The sequence below is a fragment of the Dromaius novaehollandiae genome, chromosome 10 (assembly GCF_036370855.1).
Source record: "Dromaius novaehollandiae isolate bDroNov1 chromosome 10, bDroNov1.hap1, whole genome shotgun sequence".
NCBI lineage: Eukaryota > Metazoa > Chordata > Aves > Casuariiformes > Dromaiidae > Dromaius > Dromaius novaehollandiae.
The window spans coordinates 25,114,294-25,128,402 of NC_088107.1; the positions used below are offsets into that span (position 1 = coordinate 25,114,294).

The window sequence follows — 14,109 nt, forward strand, 5'->3', positions numbered from 1 at the left end:
TCATTGTATCCTTTCAGTAAGCACTCGACAGCGTTTTTGGAATTCAGTGGAGGTGACAACTGCAAGTGTCAAATGGCAACATATAATTTGTGTACCCAGAAGCCCCAAGGTTGCTTGTTAGGCATTCCTGAATCAATCGTATGAACTGGACCACTGCAGTAGTCCTTGAAAATTAGGATAAGTCCCATGTGGAGTATGTGCTGTGGAAGATGAAGTGCTGCTGTCTGATTTGCTGGGTCTGCAGAGGTGTTGGTTAATTTTTCTAATGATTCTTGTCTAACGCTATTCTTGGGAGCTAAAAATAGGAACAGAGCCAAGGAAAGCAAAAGGAAGTAATACCCAGTCTCCCAGTGAAGACCTGTGCATTATGGGGATGTTTGTCTGAGTTGGGTTGAAATATATCCAAGGTCGCAATGTTCTTGGTTGAAAAATAAACTTTGCTGAAGAACCAGGGGAGTATTTACTCTAGGTCTCAGCGTCAACTTCTCTAGAGCTGCTGAGATGCAAGAGGTCTTGTAAGTCCTTGAGCATAATAGCTGATCACAGAGTCAATCTGTGTATAATCTCTCTGCAGAGATCCTGATGTACTTCAGGATCCCCTTTTCTTACCCATTTATTGGTCTTCGCTTCTGCTTCTGCTGTGTCTTGCTTTCTGCATTATCTATGTAGGTGAAAGCTGAAATATGGCTAACTACTTGTCTCAGGAATGGAATAACATGGATCAGTAACAACAGAGGAATACAGGCTTTTTTCCTTCCCTGAATTTAATCCAAGGCATTAGGCTGTGTGATATCTTCTGTGAAAAACATTGGTTTGTTCCACTGTGGGCTGTGATGCAGACAATTTTTTCCTTTTTCTCGTTTTGTTTGGTTGTTTTGTTTTGTTTTTCCTGCCCCTTGCTGTCATGGTAAGAAATCAGAGATTGTTGCTGGGAATAGCTTTCTCCATCTCTCCCTATGGCTGGTCTCAAACACCTGCTGAGGTATATTGGGGGAGGATTTTATTTGTGAGAAGCTCATACAGCAGCAGATGTGGGACTTGCTCTGTGCATCAGTGGCAGTTGTCAGTGATCTCTTTTGACTGAGAGTGCCCTCCTTGGCATCTTCAGTGTCTGTTTCTGGTGGTAACAACAGTTAGGAGATAATTTTAGGAGGAGGCTTAAGGCCTGTGGTTGAGGATGGGCAGACTGGACTGACCAAATTGTTAGGGAAAGGCAAAGGAGAATCAAAGAGCAGGGCCTTCTCTCTAAACACTTTCTAGTCATGGCCACTGTGGTCACCTATTTATCTATAGGGGAAGGAATCCCTGAAAGGTGCTGGAGGGGAAATCAAGGCTTGGACTGGCTTAAAAAGGATACTGATCTTGGTGCAAGATACCTCTTCTAGTTCCTTTAATGATACTTGTTTTAGGGGATGTTTCTGCAGCCAGGCCCATCAGATTGGGGTTGAAACAGCTGGCCTGTCTCATAAGATTGAGCTGTGATTTGTTTTGTGTCTCAGGTGCTGAAAGTTCAGGGAATTTGGAAGCTATAAGCAAGGACTTACTGCCTCGACAAGAAGCTAGACTCAAAGCAGGCCTGGAGATGGCTGTGAAACACAAAGACAAGTTGTTGGAATTTGACAGGACAAGGTAAGGTACTAGCTGAGACTATCATGAAATTAAATAAATTATCTGGGAGGCAAAGCTGCCTTTAACTGAAATGTTATCAAGTTCCTTGTGAAACCTGGGCTGTAGCTACAGACACATTCACATTGGAGTTTGGCCTTCACATTCACTGGAACAAGAGCCAAGACGTGGTGGTGAGAGGGAGGTATGTGGGCCATGATTCCTGCAGCCTGTAGTTGTGTTTTCCAGTCCTAAACTGGGGAAGGGCCCTTTCATGGTGGAAGGGGAGCGGAATCCCTGAAGCTGCCCCTATGCCAAGCTGGGACCCATGGTCTGCATAGGATGTGCTCCATATTAAAGGTGGGAGCACTCGGGATCTGTGTCACGCTGCTGCATGGCTCTCAAATCGGTCCCACTTGGATGTCCTTGCTTTGTGTCCCTGACAACCCAGCTCTCTGGAGAGAATGGGAGGGAGGTAGGGAGGCAGGGCTGGGTCAGGCAGAGCTGTGTGACTGTCCCTCTGTGCTGGTCTTCTGCCATTGCGGTTGTTTCTGGCCAGTGTGCGTCGGACCCAGGTCATCGACGACGAATCGGATTACTTTGCTACGGACTCCAACCAGTGGCTTTCCAAGCAGGAAAGGGAGGCCCTCCAGAAGAGAGAGCAGGAACTGCGGGAACTGCGTCATGCCTCTCGGCTTGCCAAAAAAATCACCATAGACTTTGCTGGTAGGCAGATCCTGGAGGAGGACAACAGCATGGCTGAATACCACAACAAGTGAGTGAGTATTGGCAGTGCAAAGGCATGCCCAAGAGCAGGGAGGTGAAAATCATTGCTGATGGTGGCCTGGCTGCGTCTGGAACAGCAAATGTAGGGAAAGCTGAGCCAACTTTTCTTCCTTGAGGGTCTTTGTGGATTGCAAAATATCTCTTTCAGCACAACTCTGCTGAGATCCCCTCCTAAGCTCAGCTATGTGAGACTTGTATGGAGCTGAATTAGCAACGTGTCTGTTAAACATAAAGCTACCCTGCAACGAGATGTTGCAAAAGGGCTATATCAACAGAACCAATTTGTACTGAATTCAAACCAGACTGAGTTTCTGTAGTGGATAAGAGTGACTGTTCAAATTAGAAATTGGCCTGAGCAAAGAAATCATCTAGTTAGGGGAGGTGGTAAAAAAAAAAAAAAAATGCTTTGGGTTGGAAGTGTTTGAGAATGGAGCAGGAAGACATTTCCAGAGGGAAGCAGGGAATTTTCATGAGTCTTGTTTGTGCTTGCAGACTGGATGAAACCATTGAAGCCATTAATTGTGGCACGCTGGGCAAGCCAGTTGGGAGCCCAGAAGCCAAGACGACTATGAGTTCTGGTGTTTTAGTGAACCCCCATCTTCTTCAGCCTGCGCCTTTGGTCAGTATGGGCTCAGTGATTTATCCCAGAATAATGACTAACTCGGGAAGAGCTGGGCTTAAGAATTGTGACTTCCAGCCTGTTTGTAGTACCTCTTTCCTCCCCTGTGTGACGGAGATATTTATTGGCTGTCTGAGCTGGAGACAGAGAAAGTTTGCCAATGCCCTGCTCCATTCCTTGCTCTTTGGAGGTTTGGCCTATTTGGGTTTCAGTCTCCTGCCTCCTTTTCAGAAACCTGGAAGAAGTTCTGAGTCAGCCTAAGGCTGTGTCACTTTTTCAGCTCTATTTATGAGGCCTTTTCTGCCAGATTTCTCATTTCCAGTTGGCATAAGTTCTGTCCTCTGATTCCATTTTAGCCATGGTGTGCTTGGTGCACAGTAAGCATTTTGGAGGTTGAATGATTACCAGTGCAAGTGCTGTGTTTTGGGTGCTGACAGCTGTGAAGATGCTTCGAACACTGTACCTTCCCGTGAATGCTTTGGGAGACCAGTATATAGTTTTATTCTTTAAATCAGTAGTTGAGCTTTGGTGCATATAAAGGGAGAGCTGCACAGAGTGGATTCACTACCTTGCATTTACTTCTGCCAAAGTATGGGGTGTAAGCACAGCATTCTGCTTGCAAGGAAGAAAGAGTAGAGTGACCTCAATGAGAGTAGTGCCTTTGTCCTTAAGTGAAGACAAACTTCAAATAGGATTTGCGCTTGATATACATTATTACTAGAAAGACTAACCTTTTTTTTCTTTGTTTTGGACGCACTGAAGTGGGTGGACCAAACTGGTTCGCTCCCACACAGGAAAGCCATCCATTCTGTGGACACTGGAAATGAGCCTGGCTCAGAGAGGAACAGGTTGCGGATTCAGGATCGAGAGTTACAGGAAATCTCAGACGATGGTTGGTGCCTCAGCATGCACCAGCCTTGGGCTTCCTTGCTTATAAGAGGAATCAAAAGGTAAAAGAGTGACCTGAACTGTGGTTTACCCTGACCAGCTCTTGTTTCAGAGGTGAGGTGGGAAGTTGTGTTCCTCAGAGGACTTCTGTGGACTCGGTGGCATCGTACAATGACTGATACCTACTGATAGCTCCGAGTTTTTGTTATCTGTTGTTCCATGGGCTTATCTAGCACTCTAACTTGAAACATTCCTTTTCTTGAGAGGACAACAGCTGTGAAGGATGTGTAAAAATAGGAAGCTGTACATCCTCATCCAGTGTACTGATCATTTGAGAAGCCTGTTTTTTTCATGAGAATAGCTAACCTGGAAGGTGCAAGCTTCTGCATGGTGGGTAAATTTAGAGAGAAGCCGAGATTTCTGCAATAAAATCAGGGCATACCTTCCTGGCATTTCAAAAGTAAATAAGCTGAAAATGTCTTTTCGTCCATCATAAAGGAGCCAACAATGGCACCAGGCTATTAAAAAAACCCTTTCTACCACCTGCCCCCTCTGGCCTAGGAATCAGGTTCTGAAGAGAAGGTCCTTCAGCCCAGCATCCCTGGCATATCAGTACTCCTTTCTACTATTAATAAAGAACAAAGCATCTTGTTGTCTTTAGCCTTTATTTTCCTTCAAAGGATTTTTCATTTTAGAGAGCCAAGTTGTGGCTTTTTTTGTTTTTGTTTTTGTTTCTTTTTTATGTCCCAGGCTAAAGATGCTGTAAATCTTAACGTGCACTGCTTCTACATCCAGGTGGTCTGAGGAGGCTGTTGTCGGATGCCTAGTGCCCATGCTGGCATCCCTGAGAACTGCAGCTAACGATGGCCTCCTAAGGATGTGTGGCCCTTTATTACTCCCTAGTTTGCATGCTTACTGTGCATAGCTTTTTGAGCTTGTATGATCAGATTGTCTTACACATGCGTCCAAAATACTATTTTATTTGCAGAGGATCAGTATCCCGTTTTGCTGTTGCTCTAAAGCAGAAGAGAACATGTTTTGCTTGCGGCGTTATTTTTTGCCCATCTCAGCTTCTCTCAGTAATGCTATCATGTTGCTTGAGTTCATATACTGTATTCTTTCTTAGGGCAAAGCTTAGTAACAGAAATTACGTAGTGAATTGGAAATATCTATAAACTGGAAATCTATCCATGCAGGATTTCCGACAAGATTTAAGTTCTAAATTCTCCTTTGTTCTCTCTAGGGTGGAGGGCAGGACCTGGTACACATCTCATAGAGGGAGGTTATGGATAGCAGCTACTGCTAAACGACCTTCCCCTCAGGAAATCTCTGAACTGGAGGCCACCTACAGAATGCTGCTCCGGAAAGGTGAACTTCTCTCCTTGGGCCTTTGTATTTTTTGGTACATTGAGCCACATAATGAGCAGTGTCAGAAAGCCCTCTCTGCTGTGCGGTTATTACTGCTTCTCTTTTTAACCTTCTGTCTGTTCTTGAAATTCTCTTCCTCCTTTCTGCATTTCAACAGCTGAATGGGCATGGCGACAGATTTTAATTCCATCCTTTTGCTGGTCAGATACTCCAAGCACAAACACTGGCAAATTGCATGTGGCTTCAGTGGTAACTTTTGTCGGCAGAGGACTTTGGTCTGTTCTGGGCTCAAGCAACAAGATACTGAGTGTGTGCTTGTGTGTGTATGTGTGTGTGTGTGTGTGTGTGTGTGTGTGCGCGCGCGTGAAGTGACTTGTGTTTCAGTCTGTTTGTGGTGATGTTTAATGCTTTTCATATATTCTGACCGTGTGAAAATTGGGAATGAAAAGCTGCAGGTTCCCATGAAGGTGATGTTCTCTCTCATGAGGTTCGGTGAATGCTGGCAGCTGCCACACTGCACGCCTGTTAGTACAGTATTTCTGCATATCACCCAGCTTAAATGCCATGCAGCAGGATTGTCTGTTCCCTGATCAGAGCAAGGAGCCCTTCCTGCGCTACATGTTCTTCTCTCAGAAGCTAAGCAGGGGAAGGTATACGGAATTAGTTCTGTCAGTCTTCATCCTGTCATGGTGAAGATCCTGAGCCTCGTGCTGTTCTTGACCCTACCTGTTCATTTGCTTTAATGTGCAAGTTTACTTTGTGAAAACCTTCTGGTCTCTTCTGGTCTTCATGGACAGTTGGCTGTTGCTGTCTGTGGGCTAACAGGGCAGATTGGTCACTGCAGATCCCCGCTGAGCAGTCAAACTAACATCAGTAAAATGGACCATCACAGTTTGGGAGCAGGGCACACTGATCAAAAACACCAGCCCTGCACAGATGAAGCTCAAGATTGTATGAACAGGGCTGTGTACACCCTTTGCCTTTATCATCGCACATCTGGCTTAAGCCAGAGCCCTAGTGCCAGGCTCGCCTGGGCAATGTGCTCTTTCTCCAAACATAGGAAAAGAACTACAGGGTGTTAAAATTGTTTCATGTTTTCTTGTGCCTCAAAAACTAGGAGAGCACTGAGGGAGGAAAGTTTGTATTCTTAACCAAGGGCACCTGAATGCTAGAGGACCCCAGCTATGTATATAGGCACACTTTTAAGATATTTTTCTTTTGATGCAGATGTGGAATTCCCAAGTGATTATCCCTCTGGGTGCCTCCTAGGCTGTGTGGATATGACTGACTGCTTGTCACAAGAGCAATTTAATGAGCAGGTGAGTACAGCAAATAAGCCTTTACAAGCTGGTATTAGCAAACTTTTAGAGTAGCATTTCTCACTTGATGTGATGCTCTGGAGAAGACGTTGAATAAAGATTTTAAAATACAAAGAGGGAAGAAACCGATACCGTATACTGCTGTGTGACTAGCAAAAGAATGTGCCGAGAGAATGCATTCCAATTATGGTGGAAAGGAGCTGTGGACTAGTGTAGACCAAATCCATGGTCAGCCTTTCTCATAGTAAGATAATCTGGTTGAAACTAGTTTCTCACATAGTGTCAAACTTTTTTCAATAAGCTTTGTAAAGTTGATGTTTAGGACTTGTATCTGCGTAACCAAGTCAACTCTGGCTTGAGAGACTGTGCTGTAAGGACTCTCGACAGCCGTTGCTTCCCTGGTGGCATGGACAGATGTAGCACTGGAATGCTCTGGCTGTGGTGAACTGTGGGAGACAAGAAGCTACAGCACATTAACGTTGTATCCCTGTTTTGCATCCTCATTTTGCAGACTTGGGAGCTTACATCTCATCTGGATGTAACTTCTAAAGCACTGGTTGTTTGTCCCATAGAAACTTCATGGGATCCAGACAGAAAGAATTTCTGCAAAGTTTTGCTCAGCCAGGCAACAATTTTTGCTATCACTAGCTATAACCATACCAATCTTCCTATCTCAGGAAGTGAGATTCCTATCTCAGGATTCTCTGGATTAGGAAGTGTCAAGTACCTATTTGGTTGCTGTTGAAGAGCAGTGAACAATTCCTTAAGCATGCCCAGAAGAGACTTTGCAGTTACTGCAGTGGTATGTGAAGGGGCCAGGGAACTCTGCTTAGGAGTGTGGGGCCACTGACAACTGCAGCGATGGTGGTGGCATGCCACAGGGTGTCATCCCTGGCCTGTGGTGCTGGCTGGATCAACTAGTCCTGTTTATAAGAAAGGCCTTGACCCAGGCAGAGCTCTGGAGGGAGGATGCCACCATCTGGAGATGCATGGAGTGCCTGGTGCCTCTCCCTGTAGTTGGATGTCACAGTGGCATTATTGGTGGGATTTGTGCTCTGGTTGAGGCACTGAGTCGCCAAGAGAAGGAACTGTGGGAGGAGGCGAGCACCCTCCCATCAGAGAGGATGAAGAGGAGAGCGACAGGGTGTTTGCAGAGACGCTGCGGAGGGGAGAGTCTGAGCCCCAAGATACAGGGAAGGAGCTACAGCTAGAGGCTACACTTGAACAAACAGTGGTTGAAGACTTCCAAGGAAGTTAAGGGAGGCTTAAGTGGGCCCCTTGCTGAATGAAGCAGGTAATTTGATGACAAGAGACACAGATAAGGCTGAGGTACTCTGTGCCTTCTTTGTCTCAGGCTTCACCAAGAAGATCTCCCAGAGATCTTGCACTTAGAGGCAGCGTTCAAGGAGGAGAGGAACTACTAGTAGTGGAGGAGGATTGAGCCAGGAATCTTTTGAGAAAACTTGGCCTATACAGGTTCATGGGAGCTGATGGGATGCATCCAAAAGTGCTGAGAGAGTTGGTAGATGTCTTTGTGAGGCCACCCTTTTTTTTAAAAGGCTGTGGAGCTCAGGGGAGGTCCCCAATGACCAGAGAAAGGCAACTATTACATCCATCTTTCAGAAGGGCAAGAAGGATGATCCAGGGCACTTAAGCCAGTCAGCTTCACTTTGGTCCTTGGGAAGTACATAGAGCAGTTCCTTTTGGAAGCCGTTTTGGGGCATATGAAGGAGGAGGAGATTGGGAATAGCCAGTGTGGATTTACCTAGGGTTAGTCATGCCTGACTAACCTGATTACCTTCTATGATGAAAAGGTTAGAACAGTGAATATCTTTTACCTTGTCTTTAGCAAGGCTTTCTGTGTGGTCTCTTACAGCATGCGTGTATCCATGTTGGGACATTGCAGTCTGGGTAGGTGGACTGCTGGAGTTAAAAACTGGCTGGGTCATTGGGCTCAAAGTGCAGTGATTAATGGTTCATAATCTCCTTGGAGGCTGGTTTCTCGGGGGTCTTTCCTGGGACTTCTCCTATTTAATATCTTTAGCAGTGACCTGGAGGGGGAGATGGAGTGCCCCTTAACAAGGCTTTGAATGCCACACTTGGGAGCAGTCAATACGCTCAGCAGCAGGGCTGTCATTCAGAGGGACCTGGACAGGCTGGAGGAACAGCCTCATCTGAAGTTCCTTAAGGACCAGTGCCATGCCCTGCACCCAGACTAACCCCCTGCATCGGTGCTGGGGAGCAGCTCTGCTGAAAGGGCGCTGGATGTTTTAGTAGCCAGTGAGCTGAACATGAGCCAGCAGCGTGCCCTGGCACTGAGGAAGGCCAGCAGCATCCTGGGCTGCGTTGACACTGGTGTAGTTAGTAGATGGAGGGAACTGATTATTCCCCTTTGCTCAGCACAGGTTAGGCCACATCTGCAATACCACGGCCAGTTTTGGGACCCCAGCACAAAAAAGATTTTGATAAATTAAAGTGAGTCCAGCAGAGGCCACCAAGATGGTCAGCAGGCTGAAGCCCAGGCCCTGTGAAGAGAGGCTGAGGAAGAAGGCTTTGGAGGAATCTTCTACCTGCAAGGAGGTTATAAGGAAGACAGAGACAGGCTCATTTCTGAGGTACATGGCAGAAGGATGAGAGACAAGGGTCATAAATTGTAAAGAGGTTTCAGTGTGACTTAAGGAAAAAAATTTCCCAGAAGTACAGCCAAGCATTGGAGCAGGCGTTGCCCAGAGAGGTTGTGCAGTCTCTACCTATGGAAGTTTTCAGGATCCGACTGGACAAAGCCCTAAGGAATCTGGCCTGATCTCAGGGTCAATCCTGCTTCAATCAGGAGGTTTGACTAGTGACCTCTTGAGATCTCTTCCAAGCCAAATGAGTCGGTAATGCTGTGACTGAATGTATGCCTAAAATCCGGAGCAGCCGATTTCTTTAGGGTGTCATTTTGTTAACGTACAAAGTTCGTAGTTAGTAACAAGCAAGGCATGGCCATTCTTGATACTGTTTCATGTCTGTTCACTCCACTGCCCTCTGCAGAAATCAGGTTTGGTCTGATGGGAACCACTAGATTCTGGTATGGAGGTCTTGGTAGTGAACAAACCATCTTGTGAGATAGAATAAATGAATTCCTTGGCACAGAGGACTGTAGCACGGGAGAACGTACACCAGAGCAGTGAGGTGCCTTCCTGCCATGAAGAGTTCAAGGGGCATTGGCAGTTCGGGGCTGTTTCTCATGCGGTGCTCTTGTAGCCTTCCCAAACCTGTGAAGTTCTAGCAAACAAGTTACTGGAGAGATGTCTGGAAACTAGAGCTGAAGAGAGTATTTCCGATTAGGTTGTATCTCTTTTCAGTCACAAGCTGTTCTCTCAGGAAGGGGGAGAGGTTAGAATATGAGCAGCAGAGGGAGCTTTGGGACTGGAATACAGCAAAATCTGCAGGAGTATTTAGCCTTTGTATGGGAGCAAGTGTAGGGAAACAAGAGGAAAGGACACTGGGGCCAGTGCAGGATTTTTTTCTGTGCCATCCATTGATTTCCAGTTCGGTTTTGAATGGAGATTCTCTTCCTTCTTCCGCTGTCTGTATTGGCACTAGTGGAAAATATGTCCTGATCTCTAACAGGTACTTTTCTCTTTCTGGCAATTTCTCCTCTTCCTTTGTGGATATGTTCTTTAGATGTTGGTAAAATGGCTGTGACAGCTTCTTACAATCTTGAACGTGAGCTGTAGATAACTAGCTTTTAATCTTCCCGTAGAGAAACCTCACAGCTGACTATGTTCTCTATAAATTCTTCCCACTTTGCTGATACCATTTGGCTGCAGAGGCACTTGGAAAAGAGCAGAGTATTCCAAGAGCACTCTTATCAGACTGGTAGGCAAGAAATTCCTCAATGCCACGATGCCATGGCACATGCAGATTTAAATCCCATTGGCTGTTTGCTGTTCCCATGTTACAAAAAGTTTATAATCCCTAATTTATTGTCTTTTTTTACAGTGTTTTTGTAAATCTTTTTCCCAGCCTGACTTTATGAACGCAGTGTTCATTTCCCTGACTTGTAAGGTTGACTTCAGAGATCTGAGCATCCTTCTGAAATTGGTGATGAGCTTCTGTTTGTGGGAGAATGTAGGTGTTGTTGGACTGTTGGGAGCACCAAGTGCCTCTGAAAGAAGCTGAGAATGATTTAATTATGAAAGCTAGGAAGACCAAAATGTGTGCAGTGTCAGCTCAGAAATCTGAGTTAGGTCTCAGTGGGAGCAGGAAATCCCTTTTGCTTACACTTACGATTTAGCACAGGTTCATCAGCAGCTAGCACCAAAGCTGCTCGTTAGCAGTGTAATCCAGCAATTTCTTGGTGTACAAAGAGCTCCTCCTAGCTTCAGGGGGAGCCGGAAAGGAAGATGTTGTTTTCTACCTGATTATGGCATGCAAAAAACATTGAAAATCTTCTAAAGACTTGCATTATGCAGCGCAAGTAAGGTAACGGCTTGCAGCAGCAGAGGCGTTTTGGAGGTTAAGCCACTGCAGAGCTCTTTTCAAGCGCTGCGCTTTGACTCACCCCTCTCTTCCTCACCAACTCTTACTTGAAGCTTCTGCGTTTCAGGAAGAGGTCATTTCACAGGTACTAGGCAAGCGAGTAGATGATAGGTGATACCCGCCATGTGAAAACGAAATGGTTGCCTGTCTTGCTCAGTGTCTTTTGATGGTGGCCCTGCCTTTTTCAGCAGCCACAAAAGTTTGTTTTGACTCTTGTGACCATTTTACCCATAGGGAAGGGAGACTTTTTTCCTGTTCTGTCCCTCCTGTCACTTTGCTTTTATTTCTCTGTCCTTTTGATGCCGACATCCACTCCCTATTTAGTACTGTCTGCAGATTTTATTTCCTTGCTGTTTGTGTCTTCTGTCAGGTTGTTAATGAAGACGTTAGTGGCGCCCTGCTGGTATTTTTCTATCATTATCATCATTTAATATTTTTTACAGTTGGGCTCAAAAAGTAAAATGAAGCAATGATGCCCTGTTTTGCTGAATGCTGCACAAACAGACCAAGTCTGTGAGTGTGCAATAGTATTAGGGGCTTTTTTTTTTTTGAGTTATTACTGGATATTATTACTCTGACCTTGTCTAACCCCTTCAGTGGGGTCAGTCTTGCAGCTCTCCTGTTTGCGCAGTATCTGAAGACTTACTGACTGTGCTGAAGTGGTTTTCAGGACTGTGGGAGAAGTGATGACAGAACAGGATCTTACATGCAGTAGCTGGCAGGGGGCAGAGGAAGATGTTGTCTGAGAAGAGGTGTCCTTGTGACTAAAATCAGCATCACATCAGGTAGCGTTGCCCTAATCCGGGTGGTGCTACTTACTGTATGGACTAGGTAGATCAGTTCCTTTTGGTCTCTTTTCCACATGTAAAATAAAGACGTGCTTTCCTGTCACCTGTGGTGTACATCTAATGTTATTGCTAAAAGCTGTGCTATGATCCTTGGATAGAAGGGGCTTTGAGAGCACAGGTTATTACCTGGTAGGAAGGTCCCACCGAGATGCTGAGTGCAGCGTGCGTTATTCACGAGGGAACGAAGCCAAAGCTGCTTTCTGAATTCAGCCCACTGATGACAGCAGGTGGTTAGCGGCTGCCAGGCGATCCCTCTGTGTGGCTCTCAAATCTCTGTATTTCCAGTCGAGTTTAAGACATCCTGCACCTCCTTGGAGTGCGATCTGGGCTCATTTCCTTCTACTAGTGGCAGCCACCCAAAAGTGCTGCTTCAGGTCAGAATGATCCCTTTGTTATGCTCTCCTGCGCTGAAGGTGACCTGGAAACTTTTCCCTGTCAAGATCTGAGCGTTGACGACTGCTTTTCCTTGCTCCGGGCTGACGTCACTGACACCTCGAGCAGAGCAAGGAGCTGCCTTTCTTTTCCCGCATTAGGTGTCGGTGACTTCATCAGCGGTAACTGGGGAAACATGGGATGGTGCAGGCAGGGCTTGGCAAGAGTCTAAAGCAAGCACAGAGCTATTTACATTTATGCTGTTTTAATGTGCTCTGAAGTCCATGTTCATTTTGCTAATGATTTTGATCTGAAAGACTATTATTTTAACTGGAAAAAGAGTATTTCTCCTGCAGCTATTTTAGTAGTTGGTAGGTGTGTTTGGATCTATTTTGAATGCAAACAGACACTGATGCCTGGATGTAGCTATAATCTTGGATTGAAATATCAGGTAATTGTGTTTGACGGGAGTAAAATGTTTATTTTTCACATCTAGGTGATCACTTAGTGTCCTAAATGTGTACAAGGGAACATGTCTAAGCTATTTTTGTGCAGCAAAATTGCAACTATCTTTTAAATAGGCTCTGTCTTTCCCTCTCATGGAAATTTAGGTTTAATCTCTCGTCCTCCTCTTCCCTCCCCAATGGAAATAACAGCCCAAGTAATGAGACTTGGGTGCCAAGCATACAGGAATTGATTTAACTTCTCAGATAGGAAGGAAGGAATGAGGTAGGAATATCATATATTTAGAATCCAGAAAATGCCTTTTCAGATTATCTACAAATAAAGGAACAATAGCACACTAGTAAGCTTTACCTAAGTAAGATGCTAATGAGAGAGAGAGAAACAGGAACGTACATACTGAAGTGTGCTTTGACAAACAGTGTAAATGTAGAGATTTAAGTATTAGTTTTTATGCATACCTTCTCCCAAAAGTAAAGGTTTCCTAGCACAGAGAGCAAGTGAGACAAGTGCCTGTTGTGTAGCGACGTGCCACACTGTGCATGTTGGCAGGGAATGTCTTTGTTCACCCCCCAAGGGACGATTGCCTTCCCATTCCAGAGTCTTAGTTATTGCACCTCTACGAATGAATTATTTTTAGCAGGCTTTTATGGTTTTGGAGACTAGATCAGATTTGCTGGAGGAAGTTTATCTAGGTGGCTGTTAATGATTGCAACCAATAGAAAGGCCTTTGAACTTTATGGGTCCCCAAATTCTCCTAAGCTGAATTTGTGTTTCGTGTGTAGCCTGAAACAAGATCAAGTGGTACTGGTATTAGTCTGGCTTGCAGGGACCCACAGGTGACGCATATCTGCGTTCAGTTTCTCACTGTACTTCCTCAAGGCATAAAGTACCTCTGCTCCTGGGTTACAGAAGTAAAGCAAAGTAGGTGTGCAGCTGGTTTGGATTATAGATGGTAAGAGATGGGAGAGTTTTTCCTTATGTGAAGTGCTTTGGTTTTCAACAGAGACTGTTCTAACACTCCAGCTGCCTTGCATAAGCCAGCAGATTTACCGAGGCCGCTGCTCAGTCTGTTAAGATGAAGGAGAGATTGTCACTTGATGATGATTAATTTAGGAATGCATTAACATGCCAAAGAAATCGAATGATAGAGGCTAGCTTGCCCTCTCCTCTGGTTTCATAGACCCTGGGGAAAAAATGAAGCCACGGCTGAAGCATATGACTTAATTAATGATGACTGTGGACTTAGCCTCTGCTACCGTTTTAGCAAACTAGTCAGAGATCTGGGATTTTTTTCTTTCAGATGTGGTCACTG

General features: G+C 45.3%; 1 protein-coding gene across 3 annotated transcripts in view; it reads left to right on the top strand.

The window, feature by feature from the left end:
* Nucleotides 1–14,109, top strand: part of TRIP4 (thyroid hormone receptor interactor 4) — a 37,658-nt gene that overhangs the window by 8,071 nt on the left and 15,478 nt on the right. For all 3 annotated transcript variants that reach the window (XM_026116279.2, XM_026116271.2, XM_026116287.2), the window contains exons 6-11: nucleotides 1,500–1,629; nucleotides 2,165–2,380; nucleotides 2,884–3,010; nucleotides 3,773–3,960; nucleotides 5,142–5,266; nucleotides 6,494–6,585. In XM_026116279.2, the coding sequence (XP_025972064.2) occupies nucleotides 1,500–1,629; nucleotides 2,165–2,380; nucleotides 2,884–3,010; nucleotides 3,773–3,960; nucleotides 5,142–5,266; nucleotides 6,494–6,585 (878 nt within the window). The remainder of the gene's footprint in view (nucleotides 1–1,499; nucleotides 1,630–2,164; nucleotides 2,381–2,883; nucleotides 3,011–3,772; nucleotides 3,961–5,141; nucleotides 5,267–6,493; nucleotides 6,586–14,109) is intronic.